This window comes from Branchiostoma lanceolatum, chromosome 12 (genome assembly GCF_035083965.1).
Source record: "Branchiostoma lanceolatum isolate klBraLanc5 chromosome 12, klBraLanc5.hap2, whole genome shotgun sequence".
NCBI lineage: Eukaryota > Metazoa > Chordata > Leptocardii > Amphioxiformes > Branchiostomatidae > Branchiostoma > Branchiostoma lanceolatum.
In genome coordinates this window covers 11,723,511-11,737,949 of record NC_089733.1, presented here as the reverse complement: position 1 = coordinate 11,737,949, position 14,439 = coordinate 11,723,511, and the positions used below count along the sequence as shown (strand labels likewise).

At 41.0% G+C, this 14,439-nt stretch overlaps 3 protein-coding genes across 3 annotated transcripts; 1 reads left to right on the top strand and 2 right to left on the bottom strand.

The window, feature by feature from the left end:
* Positions 1-480: 480 nt before the first annotated feature.
* LOC136446443 (gastrula zinc finger protein XlCGF57.1-like) lies at positions 481-3,245 on the bottom strand. The gene is made up of 2 exons (XM_066444815.1): positions 3,015-3,245; positions 481-2,536 (listed from the first exon to the last, which is right to left on the bottom strand). The coding sequence occupies exons 1-2, from the start codon at positions 3,122-3,124 to the stop codon at positions 1,447-1,449; spliced, it is 1,200 nt and encodes a 399-aa protein (XP_066300912.1). The 5' UTR covers positions 3,125-3,245; the 3' UTR covers positions 481-1,446.
* A 2,122-nt stretch (positions 3,246-5,367) lies between these two features.
* Positions 5,368-6,834, top strand: LOC136446135 (fibrinogen-like protein 1). Its single transcript, XM_066444425.1, has 3 exons — positions 5,368-5,469; positions 5,746-5,850; positions 5,993-6,834. Exons 1-3 carry the CDS (start codon positions 5,397-5,399, stop codon positions 6,697-6,699), a joined length of 885 nt encoding a protein of 294 aa, XP_066300522.1. The 5' UTR covers positions 5,368-5,396; the 3' UTR covers positions 6,700-6,834.
* Positions 6,835-7,887: 1,053 nt separating this feature from the next.
* LOC136446405 (metalloreductase STEAP3-like) lies at positions 7,888-13,422 on the bottom strand. Its single transcript, XM_066444757.1, has 4 exons — positions 12,966-13,422; positions 11,696-11,842; positions 10,295-10,420; positions 7,888-9,878 (listed from the first exon to the last, which is right to left on the bottom strand). Exons 1-4 carry the CDS (start codon positions 13,188-13,190, stop codon positions 8,913-8,915), a joined length of 1,464 nt encoding a protein of 487 aa, XP_066300854.1. The 5' UTR covers positions 13,191-13,422; the 3' UTR covers positions 7,888-8,912.
* Between the last annotated feature and the right edge of the window lie 1,017 nt (positions 13,423-14,439).

The following is a 14,439-nucleotide window of genomic DNA, read 5'->3' as shown; positions in this document are numbered from 1 at the left end:
TATTATTCGGTTGAAACAATTTTGTACCACAGATACATGTACTGTAAAGAAATCGCACCTTTGCGATAAAGAGGGCACTGAGATAGTTTTACAGTATGGTGTTGGGACGTTTCTTTTATTGAAAAAAAAACTAAACTAGTAGGCTATCTCTGATCAACATTCACTCATCCTTTGTTGTTTTGAGTATATCTGGTTGTTTTTAGTTTTTTACGTCATGTACCAACCTAATACAATCATTCACGACTGGTCGTTTCTCAGTTTTGTTCCTTGGCAACAGGGAAATTGTACTTTTCAGGGTGTACGTGTCAGCGAGTGGGCGTTGCAGTACTAGCAGCTACCTTTTGCACATTGCTGCTCAGCAGCTGCATCTTTGTCGGGTTATACCTCAGCATCAACGTACAGAATGTTCAAAAGGTAAGCCCACTTTTTTTCTTTGTTGCTCAGCTTTGATTTGCAAAACGTCTGTTCATTGGGAGAAGATATTGATAAGAACGTTTATTGCAAATACTTGCCCGCAGGCTAATTGCAAGTAACATGAAAAGGAAGGACAGACAATGATGAACAGTATAGCATGTGACTTTTCTAGTCTAACTACTGACACTAAATTCTACTTATTCAGTTATTGGGTTTGACTTCTTTTTCCGAGACAGTGGAAGACGAATAATCCCACTTTTTCTGTAATGTGTGGGTTTTGTGATGTTAAGAGAAGAGACGTTTTCTTTCTGTCCGTGAAAGTGGGGAAATCAGGATGGAATTTGGTGTCCTCTTAAAACAGCTCATTTCTTTCGTGATCGTAGGAGGGGCAGTTTAAAATGAAATGTGTTTCGTCTTCCACTGTGTTTGACATTTTGACATGCAGTATTTACAGGTTCATTCGCACACAGGTAAGTTCTTGTATCGCCCTCTTTCCATTTCAAGGGCGTGGGCAATTCTAATTTTGCTAATTGCAGAGCTTTTATCAAAATTATATACCAGTGAATGCCATACTTTGTACCTTGTACAATTGTTGTGCAATAAAGTTATTGTTATTGTTATAATTCTAAATATTTTCCATGGTATATGGTGCTTTTGTATGTTTAGTTCTCAATATTTTTTCTATGCTATATGATGTTTTATAAAACCTTAGCTTGCCAGAGTCAATACTCAAATCTTGACAAAAAGTTTGACTATACATATTGTTAATTCTGGATTGATCTTATCATAGTACAATGTAGATACTGACTTTGATATCGCTGGATGAATTGCAAAGATAGAACAGGTAGAAGTATCCACTACAGTCTAATATTTCTACGACTAGTTGTATTAGAGTTATGCTGAAACAAAAGAGTATCACATTGGTCACACTTGAAGAGGTTTTCACGGTTATAATGGGTTCTCATTTGTTCGGATAAGCTAAAGTTCAGGGGTTTTTTTTGTACCCGCACTCCCACACATGTTCGGTTTCTCTCAAGTGTGCTTGGCTAGATGTCTGCCCAATGAGGATTTCTCTGCAGCAGCATAATCACACTGATCACACTTGAATGGTTTTTCACCAGTATGGGTTTTCAAATGTCTGGATAGATTACCCCTGTTAGCTGTCCTGTGCCCGCACTGCCCACACATGTAGGGTTTCTCGCCAGTATGAGTTCTCATGTGTTTGGACAGGTTACGCGTGTCAGCTGTCCTGTACCCGCACGTCGTACACTTGTAGGGTTTTTCACCATTTTGTTTAGCTAGATGTCTGTCCAAATGTGATTTCTGTGCAGCAGAAAACTCACACTGGTCACACTTGTAGGGTTTTTCTCCAGTATGGGTTCTCATATGCCTGGATAAGTCGCACTTTTGAATTGCTCTGTACCCACACTCCTCACACATGTAGGGTTTATTGCCGGTGTGTTTAGCTAGATGGGTTACCAAGTGGCATTTCTTTCTGGCAGAATAATCACATTGGTCACATTTGTAGGGTTTTTCACCAGTATGAGTTCTCATATGGCTATATAGGTTACGCCTGTCAGCTGTCCTGTACCCACACTCGCCACACATGTAGGGTTTCTCTCCAGTGTGTTTGGCTAGATGGCTCTCCAAGGTCGTTTTATCTGCAGCAGAATAATCACACTGGTCACACCTGAAGGGTTTTTCACCAGTATGGACTGTTATATGCCTGGATAGGTTACGCCTGTGAGCTGTCCTGTACCCGCACTCCTCACATACGTAGGGTTTTTCTCCGGTGTGCTTGGTTAGATGGCTGATCAAGGTGGATTTCTCTGCAGCAGAATAGTCACACTGGTCACACTTGAAGGGTTTTGAAACAGCATGAGTTCTCATATGCCTGAGAAGGTTAGACTTGTATGCTGTCCTGTACCCGCACTCCCCACATATGTAGGGTTTGACGACAGTATGTGCCTCTGGCTGGTTGTCCAAAGTGGTTTTGGTTCCTATCGGCTGGTCTTCGACATTGCTGATATCTCTGTCCCATAAAACTCCAGTAGTAGACTCATCACAGAACTTCTGGGGAACAGCAGTAGGAGACCTATTACCTGCCTCTGCCATGTCTAACCTGATGGACAAATCGAAAAGAAGAAACACAACATATCAATCACAAATATGATAAGAGTGCATTGTTTCTTCTGATACAAAAAATGTTCCAACTGTCCAGCCTCCACTCCCATCGTGATGACGTTAAAACATGACCCACTGGTTCTTCTTTACTGCCCTCCCCTCATTTTTATGAATCTACTAAACCATTTTCCCCACGTTGATCACGCATGAATGACATGGAACTTTGTTTTCACGCTTCACGTGGTTTATGTTTCACTTTTGGTGATATAATTATAGCACCCTTCTTGGAATTTTTGTAACAAAACCGAAAAAAATGGCATGTGGTTTCGCCCCCCCCCCATTTTTTTCACCCCGAAACAGTCTTACATTGTATCTTAATGTGGCCTATATACCAAAGAAATGATTTTGAAGATATCCTGTAGATATCTAACTAAAGGTAGATACTTATTAATAAGTATAACTCATGAAGTTCTTACCTGCTTCCAGTATTGATGTGACGTTCACACAATCCTGCATGCAAGCGCTGAAGCGTCTTACTGGCGAAGGAACGGGTGAAAAGTAAACTTAGTGTGAGGTGAAAGGTCATATTTTGTACCTTGTACCCATTAGTGTGCAGAAGGTTCTAAGTGCCTACATTGTAAAAAGGCTGCGCCCATTTGCTGACCTTTTTGTTTTCCTTTCGTTTGTGTAACTTGTTCTTGGGTTGTGTTTTTTCGTACTTTCCTTTTTGTAAAAAAGGACTTTGATACACGGAACATATGCACAATTTCGATGGAAATCAACGAAACTGGGCGGCATCTTGTGCACACAAAAGGCACTTAGCTTTGTTAATCATTGTTCTTCACATTACCATTTTCGCTGAGTCTATTTATTTTCTCTCCTTACGTATCGGCTTTTGTGTTCGGGGATAAGATTGCCTTTGTTGTCTTTGCCCACTTAACCAAAAGATATTAAAAATTGGACCCGCCAACACTCACGAGGAAACACAAAGTTTATGAATTAACAAGCTGATCCCGGGGCATACCCGGAGGAGACAGATGAGGAAGACACCAGTCGTCACGCCAACTCATCGTCCGAAGGTTAGTCCTCAACATGTAAGTTTTATGGATGACATCCTCTGCAGAACCCGAATCGTATGAAACAGAGTGAAAAAACAAGACTGGCCAAAAAGGTTGCCTAGATTTTCAAAGAGAGTCCATAAACGTTGTAACAAGAATCCAACCGACAAAAGATGGTATCAAAGCCAACAATTCTTTTTTTTCTGTTTTCAAAAAGTGCAGAAGGTTAAATTAGTATTGGTAGCCTATCATCACTACAATCACGCTCAATGCGTCACCTCGACAACTACTGAACTTGTTTTACTTCTACTCTCAAGACGGAGGGGGAAGAAATCTCTCGTTCTTTTATGTCGAAATCAGACGAGAACCAGTGAGCGCGAATGTCATCCATAAAACATACTTGTCGTGGTCTAGCTGGCGTAGTTCGCTCACTCTTTAAAGCTGCTGCCTGTGATTATGAATGTGTTTTGGAATTATTTAAGAATGTGTTTTTATTTTATTTCATCTTTTACGTATGTACTGTGCATGTAACAATACTACCACAAAACAAGCTGGAAGGAGGACGAAATCTACAATTTTCTTCCTTGCATCTGTCACCAAAAACTCAAGACCATAGCATATCCAGGTTGAAAGATACAAAAACTGGAAGTTGTTTAACGTTTGCGGTACCAAGGTCACACACTAGGGGCCCCTGAATTTACATTGACATTCATCTTCACAACGAGTAGACACAATACACCAAGAGTTTTTTTTTCAGTTACTTTAAGGGGACATTCGCTTTTGAGCATCACTACATCCTTATAATCATAACACACTCTTCGTGTGTAAGTTAATTTCAGTACGCAAGGGTATGCTAACATTCCTATAATTTTTATCAAATTTTCTGTGTGCCTTTTTTGCTCTCAGTTTAAATAATTAATATTCAGTATCAAAATTATACTAGTTGTAACAAGTAAGTAAGCAAAAATAGTAGTCAAGAAGATGATAGATAATACATTGAACCGCATTGAACATTCATAGTGTCTTACAAAAACATCTTGATTAGAGTATCAACAAGCAACATTCCCACAACTAGCCGGGTGATATCCATATAAACCTTTCTGGATTATCTTAGTTTAGATCTTATCTCATCAGATGTTGTGATGAAGAATCTTTAGAAATGCAGTGACTTGAATCAAACAACATGTTTTTAAGACCCTGCACATCAGGGTGCCGTCACAGGCCGCCATGTTGTCTATGACGTCATCCGCGCCCACCGCTGCTGCCTGGCCGCCACCCTGGTAATAGTGGTGACGCAGGTCGCCGTGGGACTCGTCCTGATGATGCTGATCAATGGTCAGCTCCACAAATGTACAGAGGTTTGTTGTGTTACTAGTCCGTTTCTTGCTGTAAATCAACACGACAACGCTTCGCAACGATCAAGGATTTAAAAAATGATTTCATGGCAAAAGGGCTGTCAGAATTTTTTTCCTTTTCATATGGTAATTTATACCACAACTAGTCTGAAGAATAAAAGAAAACATTACCTTTTTCCTTATGTAAGAATCATACCGTATGACGTATAGTGAATGGCATTTTGTTTTTTTGCGGGTGGCAGACTAATATACGCCAGGTGGGGGAAGCACGGCTGCACTTTTGCTTGTTTTATACAGGATTTTAGATACATTACTGCATCCATTTTTTGTTTGACGCAAAGAGAAACTAAGATGATCAAAATTATTTGTGTCTGTTCGCCTCATTTTCCTTTTCTCATTCTGGCTTCTTAAGGAAACACAGCACAAGTCCTTAAATGTGGATGTAATGAACCTGGTCATGGACAACGACCAAAATCGTACCACCATTTTGGAAAAGTGCCTAAACAAGACGACTTCAGGTAAATATGGTTGGCTTAAAGCTAAACGTTTATAAAGATATTTTAACATCTTTATAAACATAAAGATGTTAACAAGAACTCTGTTCCAATTCTACCCAACACGGGGAGGGAGACCAGTAAGCTTTGACACAGGGATGCCACATAGGAAGTAAGCTTTTAACATCCTATTACCTATCATGGAAATCATCAAATGCTATATCTGTCATTATATCAACCATGGGCCCCAGAAATATCTTGAAAGCCGTTTTAACTTAAATAAGATTTCTATTTTTCTAGTTTCATCAGCCGTTGACTTTGCTACAACTGAAAGGCCAGGCAACCTTCGCGATCTCGAGACGCTAAAAACCCAGCAAGACAAACCCAAGCCAGGAGAATATGCAGGTGATTTTAGTCATATCTTCCTACCAACATGAAATTGTAGGGCTGCTATAGTATGCTTTTCTTGCCAAATGTAAAGACATTGCCATGCAAAATAGGAGTAATGTTTTGATAAAGATATCGTCCTTCTCTGTATGATTTTCAGACTGTGAACAAATCAACCGCAGCCCCATAGGCCCTATTGGTTCTGGGGTGTACACCATCTACCCCCGTTCGGCTAGCGGAAACAACGCACCTCTCCGTGTGTTCTGCCGTGTGGAGGCCGGCCGAGCCTGGACCGTCATCCAGCGGCGACAGGACGGGTCAGTAGACTTCTTCCACCGGACATGGCACGACTACAGCCGGGGATTCGGGAACCTGACGGGAGAGTTCTGGCTCGGGAACGACAACATCCATCTACTGACCAACCAGGGCAGGTACAAATTGTACATTGCTTTTGAAAAGTTTGACGGCAATTTGTCCTATTCAGAGTATGCCTGTTTCCGTGTGGAAAACGAACAAGCAAAGTTTAAGTTACATATGGGTCCTCATAATGGAACTTCAGCCCCATATGTGTGGGTTCAAAGAGGGAGCGAATTCAAAATAAAACCATGTGTCCTCAGTAGGCCAGGCCTACGACACTCCTGTTACCAATACAAAGTGGGAGGGTTTTGGGTGTGGAGATGTGATACCCTGAATCCAAATGGTTTCTATTGGAAGAAAGCTGAGGACTGCCCTAAACATTCTCGCTATAAAAAGCGTGGGATTCTTGGGAGCAAGTTCATTGAGATGAGGATATCTGAGTCTGATGACACATCCCTCAGTGAGCAGGGCTATGATAACTACTGCAAATACCCAAATAACATCCACTAGTATTTCACATAGACTGGTAGCCCTTTGTATTTCACAAAGAGTAACAGCCATTACTATTTCACGCAAAATAACGGTCCTTACTATTTCACAAAGAGTACCAAAAGAATTATAAGTGTCAGAACTTGGGCTGCCTGAAGTAAAACTAAGAGTGACGAGAAAAAAGGCAAACTCTGTGGTTATTCTCAAATAAAAATTCATAATAGTGTTGATTTTTATAGAAAATTGCCTTCATGTCAAGTACTGATAACGTAATTATGACATAATTGTGATAACATGATACAAATGAGTAGATGTGTAAAATTAAAACATTATGTAAGATCAAGTAGTTTCCATCATTTACATATTTCAAGGTAATTATGATGGAATAGTGATAACATGTAAATGAGTCCATATGTTATGTGAAGTTAAAGGAAGTATTATCTGCACCAGGAAAAAGTGCAAACGTCGTTATTGAGAAAAATACAGCAGCAATATATGTTTCAAGACAACCGAAAAGCAAAATTTTAGTCCCTAATTATACATGGCTTTTCTATGTAATGAATATAAATGCCCATTGTTCATTTAAAAGGCGTAGTGACGTTTTAATGCATGCTATGTGATCAGACCACTATGACAATATTGCCATGTTACAAAAATAGAGTCAATGAAAACAGTGTGTAAAGCTTAAAGGTATCAGCACTTGAGCTGAGCAGTGTAAAACTAGGGGTGAAGAGAAAAGGCCAATTTGGCCAAAGCTGTTGTAATTGTGAAATAGCAACTCATAATGGTACAAAATTGTATCGAGAAAGTCTGCATTCATTTCAGGTAACGTTATGTACAATGTAATTACCATACAATTGTAAAAGCATGTTAATGAGTCCAAGTGCCAAGTGGACATTGCATGCATTATCATGAATGTCACTACATAGGTCTTAATTGCCACTGTCTTAGTAAGACAGTGGCAATTAACACCTATGTAGTGACATTCATGATAATGCATGCATTGGCAAGAAAATGAACCAACCATAACTATTACTAGTATCAATCTAATATCATTTTTGCCTGATATACGCATAGGACATGGGTATGGATATTGATCGTTCAGTTCAAAGGAATGCTGGTTTCTCAATGTAAACCTAAGAGGCAACAGCACTTATACAGCTTGATGTAGAAATAACAGTAAAGAAAGGAAAAAAAAATCAATTGGGCAAAAGCATCCATTTCATTAGCATGTGCAATGTAAGTATGATACATATAGCGATAACAACTAATTACGTAAATGCGTCGATGTGATGTAGAAATTACAGGAAATATTGTTTGCATCAGCATGAATGTCACTATGTATGTCTTAATTGAGAAAATTTGTAACAATAATGTTAACTGCCATATATGGAAGAAATATTAACCAACCATAACTATCAATAGCCACAGTTTACTACTATTCGACACATACATGCTATGGATAATAATGTCCAATGTTTAATTCAAAGGCATACTGAATTTTTTATAAGTACATGTGTACAGGAATAACAAAAATTGTGTTTCAATTTTTTCAACAATCAAGGAAAACCGATGGCTTGGTCATGGAATATGTATCAATAATAAAATGCACTACATGTGTATACAGCATGTATCCCTGTTTCTGTAATGATGAAATGTAGAGAGAGTTGAATTCATTAAACAATGAATCACAGTTATTTCTCTTTGCTGACTATTTACGGATTTAGTCTAGATTTGATTACCATGTACGTATGTGTATACATAGTACCACTGAGGTTGCGAAATCCTACCTTTTATTATCTTCAAGATTTGATCAGTTAAACATGCATGAGGTTAATAAAAAAAGGCAATCTCTCCCCTACATATGTACTAAATAGATATCTCATGACTTTCATTCCCTAATTATGTCAGTGTTGTTGGGACTTTGGCCTTGATTGAAATAGTACCGTCCGTGATCATGACAGGAATCATTATACAAAATGATGAATTCGCAAGCATGCTTTAGAATTATAACAATAAAAGGCCACTGGAAAAGTGTAATTGTCCACACAACACAAATCAATAGATAGTAATTAGTGCTTGTTAATTAGAGACCGTTATTCAGTAACGGTGTGGACATTGTCATTCAGTAGCATATAGTTATGATTATATAATACTCTTTTAGAACGTTATCAAAGATCTACAATTTCTAGTGTTTTTATGAATTTAAAGGGACGTCATTTCGGTAACCACAGTTACAATGGCGTCATCTCATCACCCTGGTAACCATTGTTAGGCGCTTCTGCCCGACCGGGTACTTTTGCCTCCCACCCCCGCCTGATCCTGTCCACGCGAGAACTGATACAGGGCAGCAAGGTCACGACCTTCAACAGAATCAAGATGGCGGGCAGGATCAGGGTGATCTGGAAGCCGGCGATGGTGTAAGAGGCGAAGAGTCCCGGCAGGATGAAGATCTCCGCGCCGTAGATCACCATGTGGGTGGTAGCAAAGATCAGGACAACCCAACCGAGCTTGGCCTGCACGAAGGTGAACTCGCGCCAGTTCATGGCGTTGGTCACGGACGGGATGGAAGTGACACCGAGGACAACCATCAGAAAGAAAGCGAGGGTGCCAAAGAGGAGGAAAGTCTCTCCGCTCCAGCGCATCTGGCCGAATACGACATCCCCCTCTGAAGTCACCGTGGTCTTGTCGTAGTGCCGCCCATAGGAGGCAGGGCCGAAGTCAAGCACTGAAAGGCAGGCATGGATAGAGGCGACAAACAAGCACAGCAGCCCAAGCTGTTTGCGAGCCAGTAACCACTTGTCCAGCCAATTGGGGAAGCGCTTGTACTTCGTGCCGTTGTACAGTTGGAGAAAAAAGGCGAGGACGCCAGGGAAGTAGACAAAGCACAGGATAGTGATAGCCGTTCCGGCCATAGTACGATTAACGTAGTGGAGAGGGATGTGTTGAAAGGGGATGTTAGGATCGCCAACGATCGCTTTAAACACAATTCCCCGATACAGAGAGTAGAGGAGAAGAAAGACGAACACTCCAAACGACATCTTCAGCGCCAAGTGCCAGGATGGAAGGAGGCGAAGGGGGATAGCCTCGATCTCTCGCGCGGCCATCAAGCTCCCATAATCCACTGGGGCGAAGCCCATGTCTTTGGCCAGTTGCATGACGGTCTGGCGAGCATCCGCGTCATCACTGCTGACAAGGACCTGAAAAACAACAAATTTTAAAATGATCAGTATTTCATTTAAGTTGTGTTCCATACCTTCTGGGTTTCAAAATTCTCTTTTTCTGTCTTCACTTGTAGGTTGTTTCCTTTTTGTTCAGCATAAAAGTGCTATATAGATTATAGTACTAGTGTTACAAGCCACTTTGGACACCTGATGTTAACAATGCAGCAACTTACGGGCTCAAAGAAGCAAGAGCCTATGCCCTATAGCTATTTAGTCATCATGTTGACTTTTGTGTGGAGAAAACAAAATCAAGACGGCAATGCTTCTTTGATATTTCCTCAACACATTCAGGATTCCTGCTTTTGAAGGAGATAGATTCGCTTGATGTAGTATGATGATGGAAAACCTAGTACATAGTGCCTAAATATCGTTACTCAAAGATATATTCTGACCTCCTTTGATCCACCGAACAGTCCTGAGCTCAGCGTCCATGCCGACACGACGTTGAAAGCTTTCACCACAGTGGAGGAGGGAAACAGCTTGGCAAGATACTCGGCGTTTGATTCACCCTTTTGGATCTGCGAAAAAGGAAATCAAGCACAAACTGAACAAGATTGGCAACATAAAAAGATGTTGCCATGGCGACGGTGGTCTCTGTTAACGTTTGCGTTTTTAGCCCACATGCAAATAAGGACCACGCACAAATCATATCAGTCGATCACCTTCTCTACCAAAATAACACAAGTTGTCCAATGTATGAAAACCTTGTTTTCACCAAAAAAATATCGTACCATTTCCTCATAAATTATGTAAATGAGGCCCTCTATGCAAGATTTGTGTCTAATAGTGGCCACATTAACTTAACTTCCAAATGGTGCAAAAATGAAATCATCATTTACCACTATGGATTTATAGTATTTTGTCATTAATTACGCAAATTAAGTATCAATTTGCATAATTGATATCTATCGATATTTGTCTCTTACTCAGTTACATATGTCATGTGTTTGAGAGTCCTATAATAGAATTCAGCTGATTTATTAACTGTCCTCGTTAATTATGCAAATCAGATATTGATTTGCACAATTGTCCTATGATTATGTAAATCATCACTTAAGCTATCTACACACCAAAAATTATGATGATCCGTCACCCCCTTCTTGCGTTATTCTCTTTCAAAGTTTGAGTCAAAATCAGCTCCTGCAATTCCAAATGCCGCTAGGGGGTCCAAATCATGACTATAGCATGTTCAGAAGACGAGATTTGAAAAGTGAAAGTTCCCCTGCAGTACCATAGAAAGTCGCTAGGGGGCCCAAAATCCAATCATTACAAAAGTCTCCCACAGACCTACCCACCTACAAAATATGAAGACATACATCCAGGCATTCTTGAGTTATCGTCCCATGGACTTTCACATTCCTGTACAATTCCTAGAATTCTTGCAATCTGCACACAATATAGTAAAAATTTGGCTAGCCCCTGAGGCGTCGCCAAAATCGGAGGTAGAAAAAAATGAGAGATGCATGTTTTCTGGTTGAGGAGCCCGTTTGAACCACAGCACATATGCAGTGTAACAAAACACTGTGGATTTGCATACAATGGTCGAGAGGAGCATCATGGGATCGTGTGGAGGTAAAACAATAATGGCGGCCAAAGTGACAGTTTTTTGTAGAGCAATGTGGAACTTATTTCAGAACCCGATAGTTGGTCCTACATATCTTCCTAGAGACATTTCAATTTAGCAGAATCATGGGACGAGTGTGACGTGGCAATAAGAGGGTCATGTTAGCCGAGGTGTTTGACATACATTTGTCGGAAAATCATTATTAGCCAAGCTTTTTCTGTGAACGGACCTTGGTGTTGTTGCTGACGTCGATGAGAATCTTGCCGGCCAGAGCATCCTGGTCCGCCCGCAGGTCGGGGTAGTTTTCCCGGTGGACGGCCACGAATACTAGGTCAGCCCGGGACACGGCTGCCCGACGGGTCGTCACCTCTGCACCCTGAAAAGATCAAGGGTCAGGGTTTAATCTACAAAGGGTCAAAATTGTCGCGCCCTGCAAAGGACTGTTAATGATCGGAGGTTGTTTTCATGCCGCATCTGTACGTGTGTATGCATGGGATGGTGAAAAGAGCTGACCAATCCTGACAGATGAAAAAGCTGTGTGGTCTGGTAAGGCGGCCTGATCTTTTCTGCGTGTGGTTGACGAAATGATATATCGTCGGCATCGCCCCTGCGTCGTTACCAAAAAAACTCATTCTGACGGGCACAGGCCTTGGCGATCCGCCAGTAGGATAATGGCTGTAACCTTTGACCACTAGATGATGCAACTCTTTCGTAAGCTAAACCGCTCTTTCTGATGTCCATTTTTACGCAACCATGAATATTCGTTATCTCGTAAGTTAAACGCTGTTTAAATGCATTCACTTTCCATCGCTCGTTTAGAAGAAAAAAATTGTTAAAATCGTAATCCAAAGGAATAAGTCATCTACATGATTATAAAGGCGAACGTTTTTAATCCTGAATACCCGATGTGTGTAGAGGGATTTCTGATGTTACATAATAAGGTCAGCTAAGGGCAGAGGTTGTTGATCGTTACTTAACGATGGACATTACTGTCTAGCTACGCTTCAACAAAATGTTGTCGTGTCACGATTTTGCAATACGTACATGAATGTGACATCGAAGCTCTGCTATTAAAAAGATAGTTACTGACTCTCCCTGAAGCGAAGACAGGAAATGTTTATATCGAACTGCCAATCTTCGAGTGCACAAGCTTAGCCAAAACACTGTCAAAGTCTCGCACATGCCAAAATTGAATACAGATGTCTGCTCTAGGTGGACATGTATATGTCTTATTCTTGGCGAAACCAATGGAAACCAATGGCATTATATAGGACTATATAATGTCATTGGCGAAACTTAGCTAATTTCAACCAGACGTCATGGTTTGCATGAAAAATTGAAGAAACTGGCCAAACATGGTTGCCATTTTGTCAATGTGTATCTCTAAAGCTCGCTGTCTTCTCTGGCTTCTATTTTGTAGACTTCTTCTATCTTTAAAACAGCCACAGGCGCCTGGTAGAGACCGAACTTTGTAGAGTTAATTAGTTTACGTTTCTTACCTGCGGGAAGAGTCGGCGATTCCGGTCGGGGTCCCTGCTGCCCACCGCCACGGGAAACCCTGACCTGACCAGCCTCTCGGCCAGGGACCGGCTGTAGTCCCCGCTCCCCAAGATGGCGACGGTTGTTCGGGAAGACTTTAGACTTTCCCCCTTGACTTCATCCAAGATGAAATCTTCCTTCGTCTTCACCTCACCTACATTGATTGTCTTCGAATCCTTCTCCATCGTCACGATCCACTATTACTAAAGTGGTTCCGCGCAACTTTCACGGCGTTTTAGGGGGGAGATCCAACAACAATTGGGTCACAGATAAGGTCGGCAACAGAAGCCTCGCTCCCTGCAACTGAAAACTTCACGAAGTAGAGGCGCCTAACAGTAAAACGTGAATGCAACCAATTAATCAAGGGCGGTTCCCTATAAATGCTACCCTTTTCAAACACAGGAGACCCGTAATGACTCAGATAAGGCCCCGGACTGCAAAAGTATTGTCCCAGTTTTTAGGCCTGGTTTGCTTCAGCTGAGATTGACACACTTTTTGAAGTCAGGACCTATATATGCATTGAATGATAGGTGGGCGTTAGAGCTAGCAAAGGAAATATGCTGATTGGCAGGCGGTCCCCTAGCTAGCGCTACCCTCTTGTCCTTGGCGATTACACAAACAATCAGGAAAAAATAAATATTTTCGTTGCGTTACTGTGTCAATTTTTATAGATGAAAGTGATAGGAACAAATTTTAAGAGATATGGAAGAAAACCACTGCAAACTGTTCCGTTCATAATTCCAAAGCACTCGGATAACTTTTTAATAACTTGTATTACATCCCTGCGTGGAGGGCTCACGTTTGTTTGATCAAACGGTAGAATTCGTGTAATCGCCTGAAGTTTCTCTGAAAAGTAGATGAAGGCTAGCCGAATTTGCTTGGAGACATGTTGCATGTGTAGGCATTTGAATTGGAAGCAGTCTGGCATCCAGACTACGAGAAGACGGACGATGAGAAGGTTTGGAACTTGAATAAGAATATTATGCACTGTCTTTTTGTCTGAAGCAACGTGTCTTAATACGTCATTCAATTCGACGTATAGGATTCTAAAGAAAAAATAAATAGCTTCACTAAAAACATAGAGTCGCTGTAACTGGGCCAAACACACACGTACTTTGTTGAGATGTCTCCTTATCTAAGACAGCCAGTTTGGTAAACATCTGTCAGTAACGCAGGGAAAGTGGGACAAAGGGCAGCGACCCTGGTCTGTAGAACTGTGGTACCGTATGGCACTAGGTGAAAGGAAGCTAAGACTGCTCTACTATTGTTACTCTGTATTGAAGGACACTATGGTGAGGTCAGGAAAAAGATCTTTTCAAGAACAATAGATCAATCTTTGTTTTATTGTGCTCAGGGATAATGCAAGGACACGATCTATAATCTACTTTAGTTGGTGAATTCGACTTCTCCTCGCTTCGAAAATTCCTTGCATAT

Bases quoted from the DNA above. Each gene is read 5' to 3' on its own strand.
- LOC136446443 (XM_066444815.1), bottom strand. From the start codon at position 3,124: ATGACCTTTCACCTCACACTAAGTTTACTTTTCACCCGTTCCTTCGCC. The intron at 2,537-3,014 runs GTAAGAACTTCA...TTTGTCCATCAG, and splicing joins CACATCAATACTGGAAGCAG to GTTAGACATGGCAGAGGCAG.
- LOC136446135 (XM_066444425.1), top strand. From the start codon at position 5,397: ATGAACCTGGTCATGGACAACGACCAAAATCGTACCACCATTTTGGAA. The intron at 5,470-5,745 runs GTAAATATGGTT...CTATTTTTCTAG, and splicing joins CCTAAACAAGACGACTTCAG to TTTCATCAGCCGTTGACTTT. The intron at 5,851-5,992 runs GTGATTTTAGTC...TATGATTTTCAG, and splicing joins CAAGCCAGGAGAATATGCAG to ACTGTGAACAAATCAACCGC.
- LOC136446405 (XM_066444757.1), bottom strand. From the start codon at position 13,190: ATGGAGAAGGATTCGAAGACAATCAATGTAGGTGAGGTGAAGACGAAG. The intron at 10,421-11,695 runs GTCCGTTCACAG...CCTTTTTCGCAG, and splicing joins ACGTCAGCAACAACACCAAG to ATCCAAAAGGGTGAATCAAA. The intron at 9,879-10,294 runs GTCAGAATATAT...GTTGTTTTTCAG, and splicing joins TGTTCGGTGGATCAAAGGAG to GTCCTTGTCAGCAGTGATGA.